General features: G+C 32.8%; 1 protein-coding gene across 1 annotated transcript in view; it reads right to left on the bottom strand.

Moving 5' to 3' along the window:
• Positions 1-25856, bottom strand: part of LOC131844893 (dynein axonemal heavy chain 7) — a 62915-nt gene extending 37059 nt beyond the window's left edge. Inside the window, exons 1-30 of the mRNA XM_059193879.1 lie at positions 25637-25856; positions 23253-23457; positions 18305-18440; positions 16633-16799; positions 16154-16307; positions 15502-15651; positions 15237-15428; positions 14397-14525; positions 13268-13515; positions 12128-12349; positions 11920-12001; positions 11290-11414; positions 10648-10825; positions 9103-9224; positions 8330-8614; positions 6900-7022; positions 6449-6602; positions 5912-6138; positions 5251-5395; positions 4502-4630; positions 4072-4234; positions 3497-3612; positions 3052-3208; positions 2730-2866; positions 2144-2374; positions 1699-1864; positions 997-1142; positions 781-906; positions 432-554; positions 99-259 (exon numbers count right to left, since the gene is read on the bottom strand). Coding sequence (XP_059049862.1) covers positions 99-259; positions 432-554; positions 781-906; positions 997-1142; positions 1699-1864; positions 2144-2374; positions 2730-2866; positions 3052-3208; positions 3497-3612; positions 4072-4234; positions 4502-4630; positions 5251-5395; positions 5912-6138; positions 6449-6602; positions 6900-7022; positions 8330-8614; positions 9103-9224; positions 10648-10825; positions 11290-11414; positions 11920-12001; positions 12128-12349; positions 13268-13515; positions 14397-14525; positions 15237-15428; positions 15502-15651; positions 16154-16307; positions 16633-16799; positions 18305-18440; positions 23253-23457; positions 25637-25856 — 4919 coding nt within the window. The remainder of the gene's footprint in view (positions 1-98; positions 260-431; positions 555-780; positions 907-996; positions 1143-1698; positions 1865-2143; positions 2375-2729; positions 2867-3051; positions 3209-3496; positions 3613-4071; positions 4235-4501; positions 4631-5250; positions 5396-5911; positions 6139-6448; positions 6603-6899; positions 7023-8329; positions 8615-9102; positions 9225-10647; positions 10826-11289; positions 11415-11919; positions 12002-12127; positions 12350-13267; positions 13516-14396; positions 14526-15236; positions 15429-15501; positions 15652-16153; positions 16308-16632; positions 16800-18304; positions 18441-23252; positions 23458-25636) is intronic.
• Between the last annotated feature and the right edge of the window lie 288 nt (positions 25857-26144).

Raw genomic sequence — 26144 nt, forward strand, 5'->3', positions numbered from 1 at the left:
AATAGACCTCTTTCGATACATTTCTTAATAAGTCATACATGCATACCGTTCCTCAAAACAATTTAGATATTACAATATAATGTTATATAGTTATAGACCTATTATTATTTGGCGACACTGCAAAAGCCCTGTAGCTGACTGCCAATATTCCATCAGACCACTCGTGAGAGACCGGATCAAACTGCCCATATAGTTGACCCATAGTGATAGACTTGGGATTGATCACAGTCCATTCCACTGCATTCTCATCCATAAGACCCTAAAAAACAATATATTGATGGAAATTTATAATCTACTGTCAATCTGCACCCACGTAAGCAAAATTTAAACATTTTCTTTTTATAATATTAGTTTAAAAATATGGCAAAATTCGTCAAACAAATGAAAGAAACATAAAGTCCAATAGTGTTCTGATAAAGTTTTAAAATTACCTTTTCGGATACCAGACCTAAAGCGTGTCCAAGAGCATGATAGCATTTTGTCTTTCCAGAAAATGGAAATCCGACTAACATGAGACCATGGCGTACTAGAATCATTTCATATAGTTGAAGAACCTGTTGAAAATAAGAAATATATTCCTATATAAGTATTTGGAAAATTTTAGTAATTTTGGGCGACACCTATTGGTACAATTGTTAGATCTCCAATCAAAGAACCAGTTTTTAGTTATAAAATAGTGAGTTGCTGCTCTTTGTTTTAGACACCCCTGATTTATCTTTGCGTGTGCCATGTTTGATTGGCTATCTTTATAACATAAAAATGATTCCTGATATAGCTTACCTTTTCAATAAAGAATTCGTTAGCTTGCAAATTCAGTGGACCACATGCTTCCTTGAGACAAGTTACTAGATGAGGTAATCCGGCTTGAGGTAGCGGTAATCCGGGGAATAAATCACCAATGATACCCTACAAATCGGAATAGTGGAGTAATGGATTCAAAATATAAAATTAGGTATTTATACAATGGCCCACGTTTAAGTGAATTTAATTAGGTACCATGAAAAGCGGAACGTCATGCTCCAAAAACTTGGGTAGATTGACGTCCTTGATGGATCGTAGTAGGATCACATCTTCGTCTTCATCAGGGTACCGCAGCTTCAGTGCTCCCGCTGCACGCAGTACAGACTTCACCGCGCGCATGCCTGACATAGATACCAATAATTTAATCTCTTTAAAAAATTACATTGCTGCCACAGTTACAAATAGTCTGTTAGCCACCATAGTGTAGTATTCAGATCTATTGCATTAACTATTGTAACCATTTCACTGAGTAATTATGTAATTAAATAAAATAACTTTCAATAATTTGGAGGTACATAAAATTTTATTAAGATAACAGTAATATTTTTGCACTAAATACATTATCTAGTATTAAATAGTAAATTAGAATTTTAAAGTGAAACTGCCATGACTGTAGTATCTACATTTTTAATAAGTAATGATCATTTGCTTCTTTTAGTATCGTCTATCGCCCTTCTGTCTTTTTAACGCCTAAGTGACGGAACACGATATGAGCTTATGGTATTCTGTTCTATAAAAGGAATGGATAAAATCTAGTTCTACGTATGAATTTGTTGTACATTACTAAAAAAATACAAATAAATGTTATAACGAAACAGACTTGTACATATACTAATTCATTTTGAAGAATATTTACAATTTATATATTTTGCAATTAGTTTAGAACCAAACAATTACCGTAATCATAGTGACTCTGCGAAGACAACTGCTCTGAACAGAGTCTGTATGTTGCCACGATCTTAACAGCCAACGGCTTCGCGTTTAAATAGCCAAACGCATACAGCTCAATTTCAGAAATCAGCACGTAATCCGGCACCATCATGGCTACAGAGCGAAATAGAGCCTATGACAAACACATTAATACATATATTACAATCTTTACTAATATTATTATATCATACGTAACATTAAATCTTTGTCAACACTTATGCCTAAAGAATTTATTATAGGCTAACTGGAAATAATAATTTGACCGTTATCAACTAAGTAAGTTAACAAGCTCTTTGTAGAAGGCAAAATACATGAGAAAGCTATAAAAGTGAATGAAGTATGAAAGATTTTGATACTCCTTATTATTACATGACACATAGCGGATCTTGCATTAATATACAGATAAAACTACCTTCAAATTATCAGGTAACTCCGATCGTCCAGCATACCCTGGATTCATAGTGATGAAGACAGCGCATGACTTGTCAAGTTGTAGTAAGGTTCCTTCAAACAACAGTTCTGTGGCACCCGAATTGATGCCACGCTGAATAGATAGGATTTGCTGTGCCACCACCGACAGCACCTCCAAGTCTATGCGGTTGAATTCGTCAAAACATGACCACGCGCCGCATGATGCTAGACCCTGCAATGATTTACAATGATTCACCTTGTACTGGAGAATTTCTAATTGAACCAAATGATCAAATTTTAATCTCATTCTTGCATCATTTCCTAATGGGGCATTCAAGCAAATAAAATCACCATTAGAACATGTAACGTTACTATATAAATTTAATAGAATCAATTCTTTATAGAAATTATTAACTTTACTGTTGTTTTTCTTTAATCGATTTATAGGTATGCTTTATCATATCATATCTAAATATCAAATCTATCTCCTATGACTACATATCATATTATTATGTATGTACTTTTTATATATTTTTTAAGACTAGCAGAACTATTAAAATACTTAAAACATACAAATTCAAACTTACCTTGAAGAACTTTCCAAGAGCAATGTAATCGAGGCCATCAGAACAATTGAAGACTACGCACTGTTTGGCAACTGCCTTTGCGAGATCCTTTGTGGTTTCCGTTTTTCCTGTACCAGCCGGACCTTCCGGAGCACCACCTATTGTATATTTTGCAATTAAAGTTTACTTTCTGTAAATTTTGCTTAAATCTTCAGAAATATATACATACTTTCTTGCAAAGTTTAGTCAAAACAAAGAATTATGTAAAATTTTGACATTGATTCCCTTAAAATTATTACGCTTAAGGCATAATTTAGTTATCACTGGTCTTGATCTAACTCACCTAAGTTCAAATGTAAAGCACCAAACAGAGTTCTGAAGCACCTGTCGGTGAGCGGAGTGACGACGAGGCGACCCGTGTTACCTAAGTACTCGTAGCCATACATCAGCTGCGAGTTTATCATACGAGTTGCTATCTGCATACTCTTGTCTTCCTCTTGCTCCTAATAGACATTCAATGTAGAAAGTATAATAGACATCCAATGTAGAAAGTATGATTATTTCGACGACTTACGGGACATTGATTTTATTTTGACCATAAATATCCATCGTAATGGAAGACCAGATATGCTCAGAGAAATGAAATATGTTGACCTAAGAGTAACAAACATCCATCCACACTCTCAAACTTTCGCGTTTACCTATAATATTAATAAGATTCACCTATTCATCTCTCAAGATATCCTCACATACATTGAATCTCTGGTCACAGAAATAAAAGTAATTACCTCCCAATAGTATCGAATTTGTGACAGCCAATTGAAATCATTGTCATGTTGTACATTGCATTCGATCAACAACATTAATACATCTCTTGCGTGTACGTCTAGCACCACCAAAGCGCCTATAATAATAAATCATTATTCAACTGCTGTGTCAGATTTGCCTGAATACAATATAAGGAAAACTCCTATTTGTTTTTAATTAAATATAGCCCATCTTACGAGCATTTGTTATAACGCATATAACGCTTAGTACAGGCAAATGATTTTTTAAAATCGTCTAAAAATATTTTGAGTGGCGAACAATTGCAAAAAAATATTTCCTTCTTTACATAGCATATACAAAGTCACCGCCGCTCTACACCAAGTTCTTTTAAACTACGCAATCAATTTTGATGCAGCTTTCAGCATTAGATAGGAAGGTATATAAGATATGCATATTATAGTAGATACAGAAAAACCAAGAAATTGAGAGTTTTGTTTGTAAATTACCCGTGCGAAACTGGAGAAGCTCCCTAGTTTATAATATTAAAACAGTTTCGAGGTAATAGTCAATTAATAAAGAATTGTGAGATACATACCAAGCGTAATTCTGTTTTGTAAACTGAGCTCCCCACGCACTAAATCTACGATTTTGGAAATTTGGAAGTTGCACTTGTCCCAGTAGGCTCTCATCGCCGGTATGCTGATGTGGATAGCCTCGGTCACTTCCGACGTCCAAAACGTCATCGCTATACATTGAACCTACATGGAAAGTATTCCCTAGATCAGTCTCACATTTACTTTTAACTCTGAATGAGCAGGTAATAATAATATTAATAATAATACCCCTGGACAATTTACTTAACGTCATCTAGTAGCAAGGTAAGCAGGCATTGTGTTATGAGTGCTTAACAACTGATATCTTAACAAAAGTTAGTTTATCCCCTGTACTATAAAGAAAGTAGGTAATTATGATAGCAAATTACTGTAATTTTCAGAGAAATCGAGCAGAACATTGTAAAGACTTACCGCTTGACCGGGCCACACAAGAACCCAATTGTCACGAGGCCTCTGTGAATAGTCATCATAAGATAACGCAACCACGTGGTGCACAGAAGACTTCATTGCTTTCTCCAATTCTAGAAGCCACTTTTCCACCTGTATATACCAATAAAAAAAAGTAAAAAAAATAATTAATCATGAATCATTTATATGTCTCAAATAATACAATTGCTCTTTATAATAAAATAAAAGGTATTAATTATTATATTTAGCATATAAGGAATTTACTATATAATAACGGTCCAGTGTCATTCATTACACAGGGCAGATATGTGGATAAAGCTGTACTAATAAATATATACTACTTTTCAGCAGTACAATTTTAAATGTAAATCTTTATTGTTTTTGTATAATATATAAATAAACAATGAAGACAAACAAATGGACTACAACTCAGAGGAGGCAGTAAGTGCACCCTCTCTGCTATTCTGTTACAACCATAATAGCAGAGAGGGGGCTACCAACTAATTACAATAAAATATCAACGTCGACGATAGCATTTAAGTCTGTCCTTTACTAATAAAGTAATTAAGCATAATTTAACAATAACAAAATTACAAACTCAAAATTTGACAATTAAATAAACAACATAAAAATTTGAGAATAATAAAATTACAAACTAAACTTACTCATTAAACACAAGAACAAAATTAAATAAATAACAAAGTAGATGCTGATGATATGTGGCTAAGACTTAAAGAAAAGACCAGTGATACCTGTCCTCTTGCAGCAGCAGTATTTATAGTCATCGTAAGTAGAACAATTTCTCCCTCTGAGGATCTCATATGCGTCACCACCATATCTTCCGTGAACGTCAACTTTGCGATGCCTTCGAAGCACTTCTTCAAATGGGGCTGTACACTATAATTAAATAATTCATTTGTATGGATCTATACAGATCGCAGTGTTACAGATCTTAGCACCTAACAATAGCCCAATCCCCCAATAAAAATAAAAAAAAGATGATATTTGATGTTCATAGAGGTGACAATATTTTGTTATCAATCAAATGTGACAACGTTTGTCAACAAAATCTTGATAACAGATGTTGCCAACAAAATCTATGTTATTCAGAACGGATGCATTCATAAAAAAACATAACTGAACTTTAGAATAAAACATGCTAAAAAGATGTCGTCGTGTCGTCCAAAGAAACATCCAATGACTAATATTATAAACGAAAGTTTGTGACTATGGATAGATGTTTGTAACTCTTACAGGCAAAAATTATAATACATAACGGATTTTAATGAAACTTTACAGTTTTATAGGTTTATACATCAGAATAATATATAGGCTATAAATTTCATGCGGATGAAACCGCGGTCACAGCTAGTAATTAATATTTCTCAAGTCTTTAAAACACATTTTAATTACCGCATAGGATCTTTAGTTTCAGACAGTATCTCGAGCAGCTCGTCATTGGACAAGAAGAAGAAACGCGGGAAATAGAGACGCTTCTTCTCTAAATAAGCGTTGAGGCCACGCTGCACCAATTCTAGCAGATTATTAGACTTACGAAGTCTATCCAGCATTTTTTCTATCATAATCACATCTAGCACACGAGGCTCTGTGTATGCAGCTTTCATTATTTCACGCCACATCTGTATATGACATTAATTATAAATAGAAATAATCTTTATTCATATAAACTTTATATTAAAAAACTTTTAACACTCATTCGGAAATGCAGTCTTACCCTAAGAAGTATGAATAAAAGAGTCGCTCTTTTAAATGTTGTTTTAAATAAATACACATTAACAAGAATTAGGCACGCGACTATCAACATAGAAACCGCTAGCGCACCCAGTCTTTGTGGAATCGAATATTACTGTCAGCGTTATGAATTTCAATTTTTTTTTATAAAAAATTAAAACTATAAGTACTTCTAAAATACTTGGGATTACATGATACCTTATCAACAGCACTGAATCGGCGTCCTTCCTCTGGAATTTGCTGTTGAATATCAGGCGATGAAAAGATTGGCTCCAAATACATCCACGTAGCCTGAACTTTGAGCCATTCGTCTAGAATCTCTTGCAATAGTATTAGCTTACCTTCCCAGTCGCTAATAAATTATACACATAGCACATAAATATATATGAGTTAAGGATAATGTATTCATTAATATTAATAGACATAGAGAAAAAAAATTAAGATTCATTCCATTGTAGGTTTCGCCATGCCAAGGAAGTTAGGAATTTGATTTCCCTTCATTTAAAATAATTTGCGTTAGGAAGAAATTCTCAACTATATTTATTTCATATCATAACATTCCTTAACATTGAATAGATTTCGAGAAATTCTCCGAATTTGCAAGATTTTGCGACTAACGTAGTCTCATATAAATTTTATCGAAACTTACACAATAATCTCTTCGAATGGCTTGATATAGGGGGAATTCTTCATTGTCTGAGTCTTAACGATATGATCGTCAAGCAACAATTGAATTTCGTCGACGCTAGACAAAATGTATGTACCGGTATCTCTGTAAATAATGTTTTTTTGTACAATACAATTACCTGTGTAACAAGCAAGATATATTTTTAATTTAGTCGAGAAATTTATGATAGTGTATCATTAATTTCTAGAACTCCAATTTTAATGTAATAATTAACTCTGGACAATTCATACAGCGTCATCTTGTCCCATGCTAAGCAGAGCTTGTGCTGATACAGATACATTAGTTATATTGTTCTCGTAAATACTCATATAGAAAAGAAAACACTCAGACCGATGCAAACAATCATACTCATGAATACGAATGTTTTTTATACCGTCCGAGGAATCGAACTGCCGACCATTTGAAGCAAGGCTAAACCGCTAAACTACCGAGACCATCGGTGGTTTAATAGTTTAGTACATTGATAATTAATTATTAATAATAAATATAGTTGCATGCCTACTATGCTATATCAGACGAATATGTGATCTTCATCTATATAACATGTTTAACAAGATAACTTACGTACCATATTTGAAGCAATAAATATATTTTATTATATATATACCTACTATTAGTATCATAAACTAATAGAAATACATTTCAATACAAAATTCAGAACAACCAAACCGTGGCAATTTGTGCAAGTATTAATTAATTACAAAACTTTTAATGATGCTCAACTAGTTAACGCCTACTTGTCTACGGGTTCGTTTACAGTTGCGAGCTTTTGTTTTTGTTTTATGTGTCAAACAAAACATATCCATGTATATATTACATCAGTACTAATTATTACACGTGATTTAGTTTTCTTTAGATAAAATATACCATATGAATCGTCCTCCTGATATTTTCTATCTTCATGTAAAATTTCATTAAGATCCAATCGTTTAGTCATACCGGTCACACTAAGGTATCAGATAAAGTGTTTTTTTTATAATATTAGTATGAAAATATTGTAAAAATAATAGTTTTAGTAATAAAAATATCTCAGGACAATTCAGACAGCGGATTCTAATCCAAGTTAAGCAGAGCTTGTGTTATGGGCACTAGACAACATATATGTTTTATACATATATGTTGTCTAGTAAAAACACACTCATATAATATAAAGTTACATGGAATGATGATATATACAAGAAACATGTTTCTATGTAAAAACAAATACATATTTACATAGACACATTTGTCTTGTACATACATATAAAACACCCAGATCGATATAAACAATCATACTCATGAATACAAATGTTTGTACCATGCAAGGTATCGAACCCGTGATCATAGGAGTAAGGCGGTGTGCTAAACCGCTGGACCATCGAAGTCGTCTAATTTGATAAATTAATTATTACTTGTAAGGAAGAATTTCGAATTTCAGGTCGGCCCATTCCTTCATCATCTTATCCAAGGCTTTTTCGAGATTGTTCTCCTTAGTAGCGGCTTCCGATATACCCTCGAATTTGTCAATATAATCTACCAAATTAAAGTCGATTACTTTCTCAAGAGACAGTTCATCGTCCACGACAATAGGGAAACCAACGATTTCGGAAATCTTCTCCCAGTGTCGGGGTTTCATGCCGGGGTTACCTAGAGTCTGTATTATGGGCATGTTAGTCTTGAATTCGTCCATTTTCTCTCTAAAATTAAATGTGACAGTAATTTGATCTTAGTTTCTTTCGTAGATTACTTATGAAAGATTTTGAAAAGCTTATACCTACTTAAAAAACTACTTCAGATAGTCCTTAAATTAATGGGCTTGAAAAGGCGCAATATACAAATTTAGAGTCCCGACTGTGGTTGGGAGTCTAAATTGCATGTCCCTGAGTCTGTGTTGCCACAACAAGACTAGATAGAGTCGAGAATTTACTGTATTTTTTTTCTGTGGTATTTCTGATGACGTCAGAAAAAAAAAACTTGTCACAGTATACCACTCCCTTAAGTCAATACTCTTACTTCATAGAGGTAAAATGCATATGGTAGTAAATAGTAATGTCATAAAGGTAGAATGACAATACACGAGTGGTATAACTAGTGTCATATGAACGTAGTACTGTTCATGTACTGTAGACGACGTATACCACTTACCATCAATAACTATTATATAAAAAACGACTATCAAAATTACCTAACAGATACAGCCAGACGATATGTGTCCGGAACTTCTTGGAACGACTTCTCTAATTTATAGACAATTTTATAATAGTAACCAACATCGCCTTCAATATCTTCAGGATCAAAACTGCCAACCTGTGAAAACGACCCTTTGCTTATAAAATATACAACATGTAAATAATATATTAAAACGAAAATAACAAACGACCTTATTTATTAAAAAATAAAAAATTATATTTAAAGAATTAAAGCTATCCTATAAATCCTATCCGTATTATAAATGTGAATATTAGTCAAAATCCGTACTTCGAATATTCGTAAAAAGTGTGACTGTCTGTCTGTCTATTTGATATCTTTTTATTATTAAAAAGTTTAAACTGACTTTTATCTAAAAAAAAATTGATAAAGTCGCGTGTATAATGGTTAGTCCTAACATTTATAGAAAATATTTGGATTACAAAGACAGCTAGAAGGAGTTCATAAATACAAAGTAACAGAATCACTATGAAATTTGATGTTACTACATACTAACATAAATATATAGTTATCTATATATTAAATATAATATTGGACTATATTATACTTGAAATAGGTATACCCTATAGTTATAAAATGGCAATATAACCATTATCTGTAAGGTACAAATGAAATTAAATTATGGCATTTTTTTGTAATATAATGTAGAAAAAGAATTAATATGATTCATTTATTACAAATAATTATTACAGTCTCCGTCATTAGACTCAGCTAACTTTCAAATTAAAAAATTAATTAAATATTATTCATTTTACAATATTCGTACGCCAAATAATATTACAGACACTCGATATAAGTACTAATCATATATACATCAATATCGCCCAGACAGAGCGAGTATATTCTCTGCCCCCTGTGGCATGGCAACGAATAGGGGGTTCTCCCTTGTTCGTTGCCATGCCACCAGACAGAAATCAGGTACTACGCCTCCCATGTTAGGGATTGGTACAGCGATGCGTTCATTACGAACATACCTAGTTAATTTGTATATCAAATCCGCAACTGTAGCAATCAATATAGGTATCATTACCCTTTTATTCGTACTAGTAGTCGCTCAGTGATCGAAATTCATAATTAATTTAAATTATAAATTCATTTATAACTTTAAGTCAGACTACAATATTAAAGACAAACAATATTATCTCAATTTGACCACATATTTTAACATAAAACAAAAATTCTTGTGTGTGCAAATACATATGTACAGTAGTGTGTGTAATGTATTTTCATACAAAATTAATTAAAATATTAGCCTCTGCACTCCTTCTCTATATAAACTATAAGTGTCTGAAATTACATACTCCTACCTCTCCGCAATTTTCGTAAAAAGGGGTACATAGTTTTTGCTTTACGAATTAATATGTATAGATCTATTGTTTCTGCGTTTAATGATAGTTGTTTGTTTGTTGTTACCTGTATTTTACTATAGTTAAAATAATGTAATATATAGTATAAGAAATATCAAATTATATAGATGTTAAATTATTACTATGCAATTTATTTTACAAATAGGGACACATACTTTTGATTTCATCCAATTATTGTGTTTCTCAAGAAAATCAAATCCAGCGTCAAATAGCTTCTTGAATGGCACGAGTCGATCATAGACGGCCTTTCTTTTTGGATACTGTGAAAGTTCCCATCCGAATGATGTTTCTTCTTCATTGAACTGATCTATTTTTGATAAAGCATTTGATAGCCTGAAAGAAAAAAGGATCAAGTGCATACAAATTTAATTAAATTCATAGACTTCATACTGCAAAATTTTCTATCGATGATGATGATGAATGATCTACATATTTGTTAGAGACCAATATATAATATTGTTACTGACTTTGATTTTCATGATAAATAAACTACATTTAGAAAATCAGTACAATTATTATATATTGTACTCTCACAAATAAATCAATGATGTACATTGTATTTCAATGTTGATACAATATTGATTTACAAATTGTCATAAAAAATGACATTAATAATAAAATACTTTCAAAAATCGTCAATTGAGTACAGTGTAGATATTTTTCTAATAGTGGTGACATATTTTTTTTTGTATAACAACTAAATTTATTTGTCCATACTTAGTTATTACTTTTTCATTATTTATGACTTTTTAAATTTAATCTACTCAGAATCAATTATAAATTAACATAATACTTACTTCTCATCCAAGTGTCGCGCACGGCTAACGTATTTTGGCAGTTCGTTGATTTCACCCCAATATTGCAATTCATTGCATTGTGTTTCGTAGATCTCTAAATCGTCAATAAACTTCGCAATTCGAACCTAAAATTAAATAGAAATAATTTTCATTAAAAGCAAATTTCAAGTTACTTTCAATAATTCTTATAGTTAAGAATTAACTATTATATACCTATACTAAAAAACCATTAGCCAAATACATTAGAAGTTCGTTGCAAACTAAGTTATAGAAATATTGCTTTATATTTCTATAGTACAGTAAACGAATACCTAAAAGAAACTATTTGCAAGTGTTGCACACCTTCTACCCTTATCATTTATTTTATCCATACTAATACTATATAAATAACAAGTAGTGTCCTGTTTGTTACCTTTACACATGTAAACAGTTGAACGAAATTTAATGAAAGAAGTGAAGATTGGTTTTAATATGAGGCCGTATACTTCATCTTTAAAAAAGCAGATGTAGTTGCGAGTATCAGCAGGTACATCGCTCATATAGTACTCAAGAATTTAAAATTATTAAAATTAGACTTTAAAGATGAAACTTTAAAGTATATGTTCCACTTACATATAATGTTTCTTTTACCTTTAATAATTCCTGGTACTCGATCTTCTTTTGTTCACAGATAACTTTGCATTCTTCTATAACGCCAGGCATTCGTGCATACCTGTTTAAGTATAATTTTTAGCAATACCCATTAAATATTAAAGTATAAGCGTGACTTGCTTAAGTCGCGAGCATATGCTAGTATTGTATAAATGACTACCTACTAGGCCATAAAAGCAATACAAACCAGTGAAATGTTTGGTTGTTGGCCTTCATCTCCAATGGCGTGAAGGTGGTGTAGTCTCCGAGGAATATGATGTACCGTAACACATTGCGTAGCTTGCTTTCCATCTCGTCCAGTGATATGTGTTCTACCTTCTTACAGTATGCTATCAGGTCCATCAGCGCGGCCGTGTCCGGTGGAGGAGTCAGCAGCGTGTTGGCGATGCTCGAATATTCATCGTATATGCTGTAATAAATATAAGATATAATGAAGAGGATTTAAAGAACATGAATCTTTAAATTCTGTATTTATGTATCAATGTTATCTTGTGTTAAACTAATAATGAACATATGGAGGAACATACGTAAAAATTCTGAGATAAAAATGTTAAAAACATTTTGTCTTATGACCATCTTTGGTAGTCCAAGATTTGAACTCGATATCTTATGTATTCCGCGTATTTAGTCTACAACTGTATCTTGGACACCTTAAAATTCTACTCAGTCAATATTTCTTGATACCATTCCTATAAAAAGTATGGTATCTATATCATGACTAGAGCCCTCACTACCAATTAAATAAACGAAAAGAGAACTTAGGACTATACATGACAACAATTTGCAGATTTTGCCAATTTGAAAAGAAAACGCTACTACACATCTAGTTCTAGTTTACTGGTCCATAAACAAAATATCGCATTTGGAAAGTACACACTCTATTATCAGGAGATAAAAACCTAATCTCCTTCAATTCTTGTCCCTGTTGGGCCTAGGTATAAAGTAAAAAGAGACGAGCATATCTTCGCATTTCGCAGTGCTAATGGATACCTTGCCACAGTCCAAAACCCTCAACAAACATATATACCTATATCAAATTTAATTCAACATCTTAAAGTGGTTCAACTTGCTAGACCTTATTTAAAATGTACCTAATAATGATTTAAATATTTTATTCGGAACAAAATATTGCGGCAAATAATTGTCGTTTACATTACATTATTGTAAAAAACAATGCAGTGTGTTATGTTATTTGAAATTTTAACTCTTGTACAATTTCTTTATAACTGACCAAAATACCTAACTCAACTGACTATAAAAAGTGGAATAATATGTAATATAACAACATCCTTACAATATCAAGATATGAAAATAAGCCGTATCTTACGATTTAATCATGAACTGATAGTCCTCAGTCATCCTTTTCAGTAGAGTGTTAGCGAGCCTTGTGGCAGCTGATCGCAAGGAAGTAATGAGATCTCCCCTTTGCATGCGGTACATGCCTATCATGACCGTTCCTTCCAACTTCGAAGGTATCTCTTTAGCTAGTTTCACATATTTGACCGACTCGGCACAGAACTCCTCGAAGGTCTTCTCAGGAACAGAGTTAATGAATCCCTCCACTTTTGACAAAGACTAAAATGCATAAACAATATTATGTAAATTTTAAACCTGCCTCTTTCTTATTGAAGTAGGCTAAGTAGATTTCTTCAGTTGAAAAGTTTTATGTAATTTTTATAAAGCCGGTATGCTATTCCATTTGCATAAAAAAAATCTGGTATTTTAAAGAAACCAGAGGGATACTGAGTTTCTGATAAAACTAACTACTGAATGCCACGACTCTCGACTCTCGACTCTCGACTATTTCCACCTTCAGCTACATGCTTGCAAACAGCTATTCTATGCATCTATTTTTTGCCCCAAATACGCCAAATAGCTGCTACACGAACTTCAATTGAATTCCAACTTAGACGTTCAGTATAAAATTGACGTTGAATAAGCTTTACACTATAGTAAAAACTACATTCCCAGCGGTATTTACGAAAGAATTTATAGTTCAGAAAGCAGTTTTCTATCAATAAAGAACCTTTTAACGTGCCAGTAAATAGAAAATACTGGTAGTTCTCAAAGGTTGAGTTACACTAGCAATGTCTATTTCTATAGAGTAGGTATTCAATATAACGTAATATAATATAATATTCTAATAAATTCTTTCCAAAGTATATGTATGTGTAGATATGTGGTTATTGTATTATATATATTTATTTACATTACGAGCGCCGCCCTTTTTATAATTACTTTCTCTGACTAGTATTCTACTGGTAGTCTGAAAAAGATTGCTAAGTGAGAATATCGTTTTCTCTTTTGTATCAGTTTATGTTTCTTTTAATGATTTTTTTATCTGGTACAATAAAGAGCTTAAGCTTAAGCTATTTAAAATTATATATATTTTAAATAGCTATTAGCTAAAAAATATGTTGAATTAACGAAATAAAGGTTTTAATTAGGCCTCTTACTTCTCCATTTAGAAGACAAACGTAGTCATCAAAATCTTGAACTCTTAATTCCGGACCGATTCTTTGTTCGCTAATAAGGTCTGCCACTTGCTTCTTGTACACATCCACTAGATCGTTATCTATTATGGGCTATAAATGAAATATTATTTGTTTTGTTCAACAATTTTCAGAAACATATATTTTTTACGATAATCGTTGGCATTAGTACCGTAGACATCAGGATGTATCGGAAGAGAAGACACTCATGCGTTTTCTTTACAATATTAATAACCTTGGACTACTACTTACTACTTGACTGGACTGAACTCAGATAATACTTTATATTGCTTGTGAAGATATTTATACTTTTATACCAGCATAATCGATTTTAATCCAACTAAATATACATAATACTAATAATAAATTCTATTAACAGCAAAAAATTAAAGTATCAAAATGGACGCGAAATTTTACAAAATAATTGAAAAATCTCGTCCTTTAAATCTAGTTGTTTAAAAGAAAACATAAAAGTTATTCATCATAAAGATCCATTTTAACATAATCAAAATCAAAATGAAAAATTATTTATTCATGTAAGTAGGACATTTTAGCCGCTTTTTTCTTATGTAATAATTTTTATCCGTACCGTCCAGTTCAGTATACAGATTCAATTGAGGAGAACTGGCAAGCAACTCTACTGAATTTCTTATTTTTTAAAGGCACTTTATTTACTTTGTGCATATAAATACAATAATGAGTATATTATCTCCTTACCTAGAAGGAGAGCACGTAGGATTACCACAATGAACAGCAAGAAAAGACCATAATGAATATGAATGTAGCGCAATTATTTTTAATTACCTTCAGTGTAGCTCTACCAGTACAAACGTAATCTTGGTACAACATGGTTTCCAAGCGAGGAGACTGTCTGCATGCATCTATCAAAAAATCGTATAACAAACAGAGTTGATCTTTGAACTGTTTGAAAGAAGGCTCAAATTCGATCGCGTCGTTCTGAAACGTCAAGTTCACGACGAAGCCTTGATTTGTTCCCTGTACAGAAATAATTAATTTCAATAAGGGCGTAAGATGTGTAGGTACTTAATTGCAGGTATATGTTTCGTACCCCAACATCCATTATGTAGTCTGTAAACTCCTTCATAGATTTTAGGCATAGTGTTTGTAGATTATAAGTCATGATACAGGACAGGCAATTGTAAAAATGTTTAATTTTAGACGCCTGCTTAGGATCTGGTATGAGACGTTTTTTATTGCCCTGAAATTATTAAATATGAAATTACGAAATATTAGATTTCATAAATATATAAATAAAATAAAATAATATATAAATAAGTTTATTTTGTATGTTGTCATATATATGGAGGCAGTACCTACTATCTGCTAAACTGCCACATCACAATATATGTATGGTAATGGTAATCTGTAAATATCTATTAGGTAGTAAAAACTGAAATATTTTTTCTGAAGACATTATTTTTTCTATGTACAACTGTAGAGATACAACTTAATTAAGACTGTTTAGAATATACTGCATTGGTTTCTAAAACTTACCAAGTACATAAGTTTATGCACCATATGATCATATATAACATAACAAGTTTAATTAAAATCAGTAGGTACTTCAGTTATCGCATGATACATGCAGAGATAGGTGAAAGGTACGTATAATAATAAATTCCAGGTATAGGTAAAATTATAGAATATATTATAATTAATATATATATATATTTATAATGAAATCTATATATAAATCGAACCTGTAGGAAAACAGCTTGTATGGTAGGAATCCACTGTAACGTGAGCACATTGCCGGCGGCCTCGATGTGCCGCTTGCATACAAAGCAAAAGTCCTGAAGTTCATACGCTTCGTTTGTAGTCATTATGTCTTTCATACTGATCAGTCGTAAATCACTGTAATAAAGTGAAATAGTGAATGAATAATAATAGTAAAACAACACTCGTTATTGAAAACAGTTAAATACAATAATAAGAAACGATTACATAGACGGACCTAATTGAGTAAATAATTTTAATTTACAACATTAAAATTATTTGCACTTATTTTATCAAGAATAAACGTTATTTTTCCAAGGAATCTTTTAATACAAAAACAGCAGACGCAATAGAATTTTATCCTGATAACATTGTGTCTTAAGATGAACGTACAATTTAATTAATTATTTTATAGCTATTTTTCTTTACACCTATACCGCAATATCGCTAGAAAGATACTTACTTGAACTGCTTCCACCAGATCTGTAGTACTTGCGCTATACAATAATTAACAGTGTGTAGATTCCTTCTCAAGTATTTTCTAGCGACAGCGTACCGATTCCTCCATGCATCGTCCTTATTAGCTAATTCTTGCTTTAAAGGAGTATCATCTTCTTCTAAAGATTCTTCCTGTTTATTATGGATAGACTGTTCAATATTGATGTAACATTGTTGAAAAGCACTGAATAAAATATTTTTCTTTCTTTCTTTCTTTAATAACATTAAGCTCATTCATTAATATTCATAGTACAAACACCTATGCACATATTCGTACAATAACAATAAATGGTAGACTGTAAAAAGTCGTATGCGTACACCACAGTCACATATTTCAGACCTCAAACATCTTGCTTTTTGAACTGTTTTGATTGTAGGGACGAATATGGCAGTGTAATTAGGATAAAACTCAAGACATCTTAGAAATATGGTTGTTGGCGACAGCTCCTCAGGGAGAGCAGTGGACTGTATCGATGGTGGGGTTAGAAAGAAACGGTTGTCTCTCGAAGCCTGTTTATTCTCTCCACAGAAGTTTCACAATTGAGTTATAGCCGTATTCGATGTTACATTCAAGTTTCAGCCGCTGTAGCTCAGACTGTATGGCGTCTATAGGAAACTACCGCGACTGACTTTACAATAATAACGGACTATAACTGCCGTCCGTACTGTGTTCGATTATGACAGCCGTCGGCATATAACAATCCGACTATGACTGTCTGAGTCCCTCTATTATAACAGTATTATGACTCCATTATAACTATATTACGACTAACTCGATACAAAAATTCCTCGCCTTATATATGGGAGGTATAGACTGTAGTGGGGACTACAGTCCTTACAAAATTCTTACTGGCAATAAACCAAACCTTATTTCTATCAGACAATGCACAACGTTATACAACTTCATAACAATATTTTTGCACATTGCCGAAATTCCCTTACTTCTTTATTCTCACAAACTAACAGTTACTCATAAAGAATGCATTGCATTTTACAACTCTACCCAAGAATATTTAACATTGGTGCAATAACCAATTTCCTTGTCTAATTACAATGCACTGTAAACACGGATTGGACAATATTCATAAAGACATGAATTACCGTGTTCCGTCCGTTAGTCTACAATAAGAATATGTTTACAATAAGAAACCCTACGGTCATCATAAACCCGATGGCTAGAAAATAGTAACGGTGTTATCTTATCACAAAAGGCCAACAAATATTCATTGTGTTTATAAACAATGAATGCCAAATGAACGCTGGTACCCAAACAGATGTTCAACCGTTATCGTAGTTTTAAACAGTGAATCGATGTCTTATTCTAAAACAGCACTTTTAAAAACTAATATTATTTCTAAGTTATTGTCCAATTTCAACACACAACTTATTGTCTACCTAATCTACACAAATATTATAGGTGCGTCGCGACGCCGCTTATATGTGTCGCCTGTCGTCAATAATGGTATAGAAGCGCATCAGTGGTATCATGATTATAGGCGACGACTACCAACAGATCCATCAGTTTGTTTACCATTTCAACCAAATATATATACATATATTGTACATACCAAAAGCCGTGAATGCCGTTAATTATTTTTATTGAAAACAATCAAATATAATTTCATGAGTATACTAACCCTATTAGGATCTTTTAAGACAAAGTCTACAATAGCCTTCTTCATGCTCATCATAAAGTCCTCGCGCATCTCGTCGGTACATGTGAACAGTGTTTCCTTCCATTTCTTCAACTTCATCGATATTAAGTTATGTACTCTGTATGTGAAACCAATCAATTCAATTTTGTAGTTAATATTAATCTGCTGCATCTAAATATGTACGAACTCAACCAATCGCATTATAGCAAACAAGGCTGAGATGGGAAAAGGCACCTTGATCGGACATGTCAAATGAAAGCAGATATTAAATACAAAGCGAATTTGAAACAATGCTCATGACTACGAAAATCTAAACTGGAAAATCATGAAAATAAAAACCATGGAGTTGAAACAGATATAATTTTCAAACACGAGAGAATAGAAGACGGTGTAAAAGATAACATCATCTAAGGACAGAGGCCGTCCTTATATGACATTGATACAGACTACCTAACTTCAAAAATCAATAGTTTAGAATCTTCGCTTTATGATTTAAATACAAAGTATATTATCTCTCAGAAACAAATCCAGGAGCATATTTTAGCAATGGATGATCTGATTGATGTCAGTAAATACAATGCTGACCGTTTTGAGTCGTTGACTAAGCATTGTACATGTAATCACACAAATATATCAAATAATAATTCAGTTGTAACTGTGCTGGAAAATGAAGTTCAGGGTGTTTGTGCCAGTGACTGTAACCCTAAGAGTAGCACAATGGTGTTCTCTGACAGAATAGGCTGTAACTTTGGGTCTATTTTGAAGTATCATCTTAAGGGTGATTTATTAAACTACTGTATGCCAGAAGCATCATTTACACAAATAATAAATAAAATGAAGTCTACGAAAATGAACAATATGACCACAATTGTGTTATTTTTTGGTAATAGTATTCAATTAAATAGGCAGGATGTAATTAAAGGAATTGAATATTTATTACAATTAAATGTGTATAAGATTGTATTGTGCGCTTTTCCTTACACAAAAGGACATCTTCATAAAAAAATTAACAGTAAGGTACATTACCTGAACAACTTATTACATACATTGACATGTCGTCATAGTGACATTTTTACATTTTTTGATACTAATAGTTTTATTAGTGATTTTTATTTGAAAAAAGATACAATGTATCTCTCTAAATTATCTAAAAATAAAATAGCCACTTTAGTGGCTTATAATATTGACTACATGAACAGTTTACATGGTAAACTTAAACATAAAAATACTGACATAACAAATAATTCTATTAATATTTGTGACATAAATACTATGACTGCAGATTTAAACTGCTCACAAAGACAAAGGGAAAGCAATCAGAATTAATAATTGTTCATCAGAACATACAAAGTTTTCCCGGCAGCGAGTTAATTATACAATTATTTTTAGAAAAGTATAATATTGATATTGTCTGTTTCACAGAACATTGGCTTAAAGAGAGCAATATGATGTTCAATTTAAATAATTATAACGTTGTCAGCTGCTTCAATAGAAAGTCAGTTAACAGAGGCGGGTCTATGATAATTGCAAGAAATAATATTAAAGTAAAGGAACGTGCTGACATTGTTAGACTTTCTATTGAGTGTTGTATAGAATTATCTTGTATAGAACTAGAAAATTATATCCTTATATGTGTGTACAGGCCTCCTAATAGTGATTACAATGTATTTGAAGGGGTGATGGAGGATATATTAAAAAAAATATTTAATAGTATTAAAAAAATTATTGTATGTGGAGATTTTAACGTTGATATTCTTTGTAACACACCCACATGTACAAAAATTATTAGTTTATTTCAATCATTTGATTTAAGTCATGTCTTTCATGAACCCACTCGTGTAACTGCCACGTCTGCTACTTGTCTTGACAATGTTTTTTGTAACTGTGAGTATACAGAAAAATTCATAATAAATAAACTTCCTTCAGATCACTGTGGTCAAGTTGTTAAGGTTAACAGTCAGATCAATAAAGTCAACAATAATAAAAAATCAAAAAGACAAATAAATGTTCACAATATTAACAAATACAAAAGCGCGATTAAAAATAAATTGGATTTGCTGTTACAATCTAGTAATAATCCTGATTATCTTTACACCAAGCTAATTACTATTCTATCAGGAGAATATGAACAATTTTTCAAGAAAAAAGAAGTTTATGTTAAATCTAAATTCACGGAATGGGCAACAGTAGGTATACTTAAAAGTAGAAATATTTTGTTTGATTTATACGATCAAAAAAAATATCGATTTGATGACAAATTCACCACTTATGTGAAAAATTATTCAAAAATTTTTAAAAAAGTTTGTATTACGGCTAAATCTAATTATATTAATAAACAAATTAACCAGTCTTCTGACAAAATTAAAACCATCTGGGGCATTATAAACCGGAAGATCTAAATTAGCCTATAATCAATTTGCATTAAATTATGATAATAAATTAATAACAGCAACAAAAGATGTAGTTAATGTTTTTGAAGATTTTTTTGCTAACATTCCGATTAACATTACATCTTCTCTGGACTCATCTCCATCTCGAGCAAAAATATTACTAGAGTCTAATATCGGTTGTTGTGCTTTAAGATTTAAATTTTCACATGTTAGCCCCGTTCATATCATAAAAATATTCAAACATCTAAATCTAAAAAATACAGAAGACCTTTGGGGCATGTCTGTAAAAGTAGTTAGTTCTTTCATAGATATTGTTGCTCCATATCTAGCTACTATTTTTAATAAATGTATTGATAATGGCACTTTTCCACAATTAATGAAATTTAGCAAATTAATCCCACTATTTAAATCAGGTGATAAATTTGAGCCAGGGAATTATAGACCTATATCTATTTTGCCAGTTCTAAGTAAGGTGTTTGAAAAGATAATGTTAAATCAAATGTTACAACACTTCAGGGATAACCGACTGCTTCACAGTCAACAATATGGTTTCACCGCCGGCAAGTCTACCACTGACGCAGGTGTAGCGCTGATAACACATATTTTCCAATCATGGGAGAAGTCACAGGATGCACTCGGAGTTTTTTGTGACCTATCAAAGGCATTTGATTGCGTGGATCATAAAACACTTTTGTACAAGCTCGAACATTATGGTATAAAAGATAATGATCTAAAATTAATGAGAACTTATTTAGAGGATAGGGTCCAAACTGTAGATATTGACGGTATAAAATCTAAGGGAGCTAATATTGGGATGGGCGTTCCACAAGGGTCAATCTTAGGCCCCTTTCTCTTTTTAATTTACATAAATAAACTTCCCTTTATGGTAGAGAAAATTGCAGATATAGTGCTGTTTGCGGATGATACTTCGTTAGTGTTTAAAATTGGACGTCAAACTAATCAATTAGACGATGTAAATTGTGCTATGTCTGCTATATTAAATTGGTTTACATGTAATAACCTATTATTAAATTCCAGCAAAACAAAGTGTATAAAATTTACACTTCCTAATGTAAGATCAATAAATACACAGTTATTGCTTAATGATGAAATAGTAAATTTTGTTAATGATACAGTTTTTTTAGGTATAACAGTGGACTCGAAATTACAATGGGGGCCCCATATTTCAAAATTGGCCAATAGACTCAGTTCAGCTGCATATGCAATTAGAAGAATTAGGCAATTAACAGACGTGGCGACGGCTAAACTTGTATACTTTAGTTATTTCCATAGCATTATGTCATATGGTATACTACTGTGGGGTAAAGCAGCCGATATAAATACTATATTTATTTTACAAAAGAGAGCCATACGTTCTATTTATGGTATGGGTTCAAGAGAGTCATTACGTCAGTGTTTTAAAGATTCAAATATCCTCACCGTTACTTCACAATACATTTATGAGAATATCATGTATACACGGAAGAATTTAGAGAGTTTTAGAAAACTTAAAGACTGTACAAATAGAAACTTACGCAATAAAAATAAGCTAATTTTACCTAAATGCCGCCTGCACAAAGTCAGTAATTCATTCTATGGTAATTGCGTAAGATTTTATAATAAACTGCCAGAATCTGCACTAAATCTGACAGAGAGGCAATTCAAATCTTATATTAAACAATTTTTGTGTAAGAAAGCCTATTACAGGATAGACGAATTCATAGACGACAACATAAAAAGTAAATAACTAGTTTATTAGCATACAACGTTATAATTTAATTTTCTCATTGCTTTCTTGATTTAATTGATTGATTTTAGAAATATGAAAGCGTAGCGGTTTTTGTATTGATTGCCGCATGCATTCTTATGTAAAATGTGAATACTATAACTATCAGATAGCAATTGTAAGTAGCTTTGACGTAGTCTAGTGTTTTGAGTAGTCATGCTCACTAAAATGTCCAGACTTGTGGCGGCGTGGTGGGCCGGGTCATTGGGCTCCCTAAAATATGGTCGAGCGCAGTGATGGCTGGCTCATCCGTCATACTCGTGAACGGGTGCTGCTTGTAGGGACTGGTCTGCTCTAATCACTATGACTGATTTCCTCTTATTAATTGTTTAACCAGTTGGTTATATATTCAATATTTTTTCTATTTGAGTATTTAATAGAATTAGTGCTAATTGGTGGTTTGTATTCACACACTTAAACTTAAAAATGTAAAGTAATAATAAAATTATTTAAAAGAGCAACACGCAAGTTTCTTGCTCGTTCTTCTTGTGATGAGACAGCTTTCCGAACGAGCGGTAGATTAAAAAATGTAATGACTATTCAAAAGTGCTTCAATGTAAGTTTATTTGAATAAATGATTTTCTATTCTATTCTATTCCTTAGATGATGTTATCTTTTCGGCACTTGATCTCTCTCCTGAGCCAATAAGGCATAAAGAGAAGAAAGACATTTTTAAAGCCTTTGGCACTTATTCTCTCTTCTGTACCCATAAGGCATACAGGGAGATAGAAGAAAGTTATTTTTGATAACTCACCGTAATATAATTTTATTATCCAACGGTGCAACATGTATAGTGTCTATTCCATATCTGAGATAATAATAGTATCGTAACATGTTTTTCTCTTCACCGGAGGGAATCGTGTCACCATCCTCACCGGGTTGAGACTGGCAGATTAAATTCATGAGTTTTGCCCTAAATTCCTCTCTAGCCTTACGCATAGCTGTGTAGCTCTGCATTACTGAAATAATTCGAATTATATTTGACATAAGTCAATAAATAACTTCCTGTGGTTGTTCATTTGATATAGATATACATTTTTTTTTAACTGTTGAAACCTGTAGTAACTACTGCGTGCTTATAAGATCTTTCAGCTGCTTCTAGATGTTTCTTCAAATCTCTATAAAGGAAGGACTTTTAACAGATCTCCTAAGATAGAGTTTATTTTCCGAAGGAGATATCATTGCTTTACATGAGTGGGAAGTATCTTAATATTTAAGTACCTGCTGTAATTAACGGGGGTCGACCGCTGTCCGTAAAGCTCATCACCATTAAAATATTAAATCTACTATAAATATATTTACATGACGTAAAAAACAATAGCAATCGTAAAACCAGTCTATACCAAAAAATGCATATATAAATCGGTTCATCATAAGGTCACCATACACATAGGCAACCTACAATGCGCGTAGGTACTGTACGCACAATATCTATTGTTTTTTTTTTATAACAAAGGGGACAAACGAGCATGCGGCTAACCTGATGGTAAGTGATTACCGCCGCCCATGAGCACCCGCAATACCAGGGGAATTGCAAGTACGTTGTCGGCCTTTTAAAAAGGAATAAGCTCTTTTCTTGAGGGTTTCAATATCGTATCGGTTCGGAAATACCATTGCTGGAAGGTGATTACACAATGTGGTTGTGCGTGGCAAAAAGTTTCTAGAAAACCGCACTGTACAGGACCGCCATTCATCCAGATGATCAGGATAGTATTTTAGTTTCTGGAGGGTGGTACGGTGGTGAAACTCAGCGGCTGGTATTAATCTGAACAATTCCTCAGAACACTTCCCGTGTTATATGCGGTAGAAAATGCACAGAGATGCAATATCTCGCCGCAAAGCTAATGGATCGAGTCTGTCACATAGACGTTGATTACCAATGATTCTGACTGCTCGGTTCTGAATGCGGTCAAATGGAAATGGCTGGTATTTTGGTGCTCTCGTGAGATAGAGATGAGAACAGTATTCCATATGTGGCCGGATCTGCGCCTTGTATAATTGCAAGCGATAGGCCGCCGTGAAATACCGTCTCTCTCTACTGAGCACACCAAGCTTTTTTGAGGCTATTTTAGCCTTGTCCTCCTAATGACCACAAAACTGAACGCCACTGGATATATCAACGCCAAGGACCTCGAGATTTGGCTTCACATCAAGGAGAGTGTCTTCAAACTGAGGAGACACGATAAAAGGATTCTTTTTAGCCCTAAACGCGCAGACTTGTGTCTTCTTGGGGTTGAATTGCATACGATTTTCCTGACCCCATACCGAAACTTGATGGAGTGAAGTTTCGATTTCAGACACAAGTTTGTTCCGATACTCTATAACTTTTGCCTGCGACATATTAGCATGGCCGCTGTATAAGGTATCTCCGGTACTGTCATCCGCATAGCAATTAATGTTGTTGATTTGTAACATGTCATTGATATGCAGAAGGAACAGAGTCGGAGATAGTACACAGCCTTGTGGAACACCAGCATTCACAGAATGTGGGTCGGAGCAAGCACCATCGACAACGATCTTGATGCTCCGATCAGCGAGAAAGCTGGCGACCCATTTGCATAACTTCGCAGGCAACCCGAAGGATGGTAGCTTTGAAAGAAGAGCTTTGTGCTAAACCCGATCAAAGGCCTTCGCAATATCCAGACTAACGGATAAGGCTCCCCCTTACTCTCAATAGCCTCTGCCCATCGATGTGTCAAATATACTAGAAGATCACCAGCTGAGCGACCCTGGCGAAAGCCATACTGACGATCAGAGATCAACCGGTTCACTTCTAGGTAACGTAGGAGTTAACGGTTGACAATCGACTCCATGATCTTTGAGAATAAGGAGGTTACATAAGAGGTTATATAGAATAAGGAATTAAAAATAGCGTACCAGACACGTATACTCTCTTTTTGGTAGATATGCTATCTTTTGCAATATGTAGCCTAAATTATGAAAGATAATATGTTACATAAATACACACTACACTATAAAGAATGATTTATGGTGTAGATTTAAGTAATTATTGCCTACATAAAGTACGTATGATTAATATTACGATACATTAATTATAAATACTGTAGTACGTATATAGTTATTTGTTATATAACACAAACCAGCTGTCACGGAATGTACTACTAAGATATACTTTACCACTGGATTTTCTTCTAGGCGCTGCTTTAGCAGCTTGCAATTTCGCTGCTTTTGATGTTGGTGGGGGTAGTTTGAGAACTTCCTCAGGCAACGAAAACAAGGGACGAGTTCGTATTTTGAAATCTTCTGGCATAGATATTTTTGGTAATTTAGGTAATTTTACATCTGATGAAGACGGGCCTGGCTGTCCTTTTTTTCTATTTGGCCGTTTCTTCTCCATGATTAACTCTAGATAAAAATTTATAAATTAATTTAATTTAATTATTAATTAATATATTATTATTAAATATATTTTTAATAAAAAAATAATTTAAAGAAATTATTTTATATTATGGCGGGAAATTTGGTTGGTATCAAAATTCTATAGTCAATTGGTTGATTTTAGTTAGTAATTTATTTTCATTTTTGGACAGACTCGACAGTCCGTTCGGTCTCATCTTTAATAAATATTACATTATTCAATTTATTTCCGAATCCGTATTAATTAAGCGTGTATTCACTTTTTAAT

Source organism: Achroia grisella, unplaced genomic scaffold (genome assembly GCF_030625045.1).
Source record: "Achroia grisella isolate CSIRO2021 unplaced genomic scaffold, CSIRO_AGI_Agris_v1 utg4223, whole genome shotgun sequence".
Taxonomy (NCBI): Eukaryota; Metazoa; Arthropoda; class Insecta; order Lepidoptera; family Pyralidae; genus Achroia; species Achroia grisella.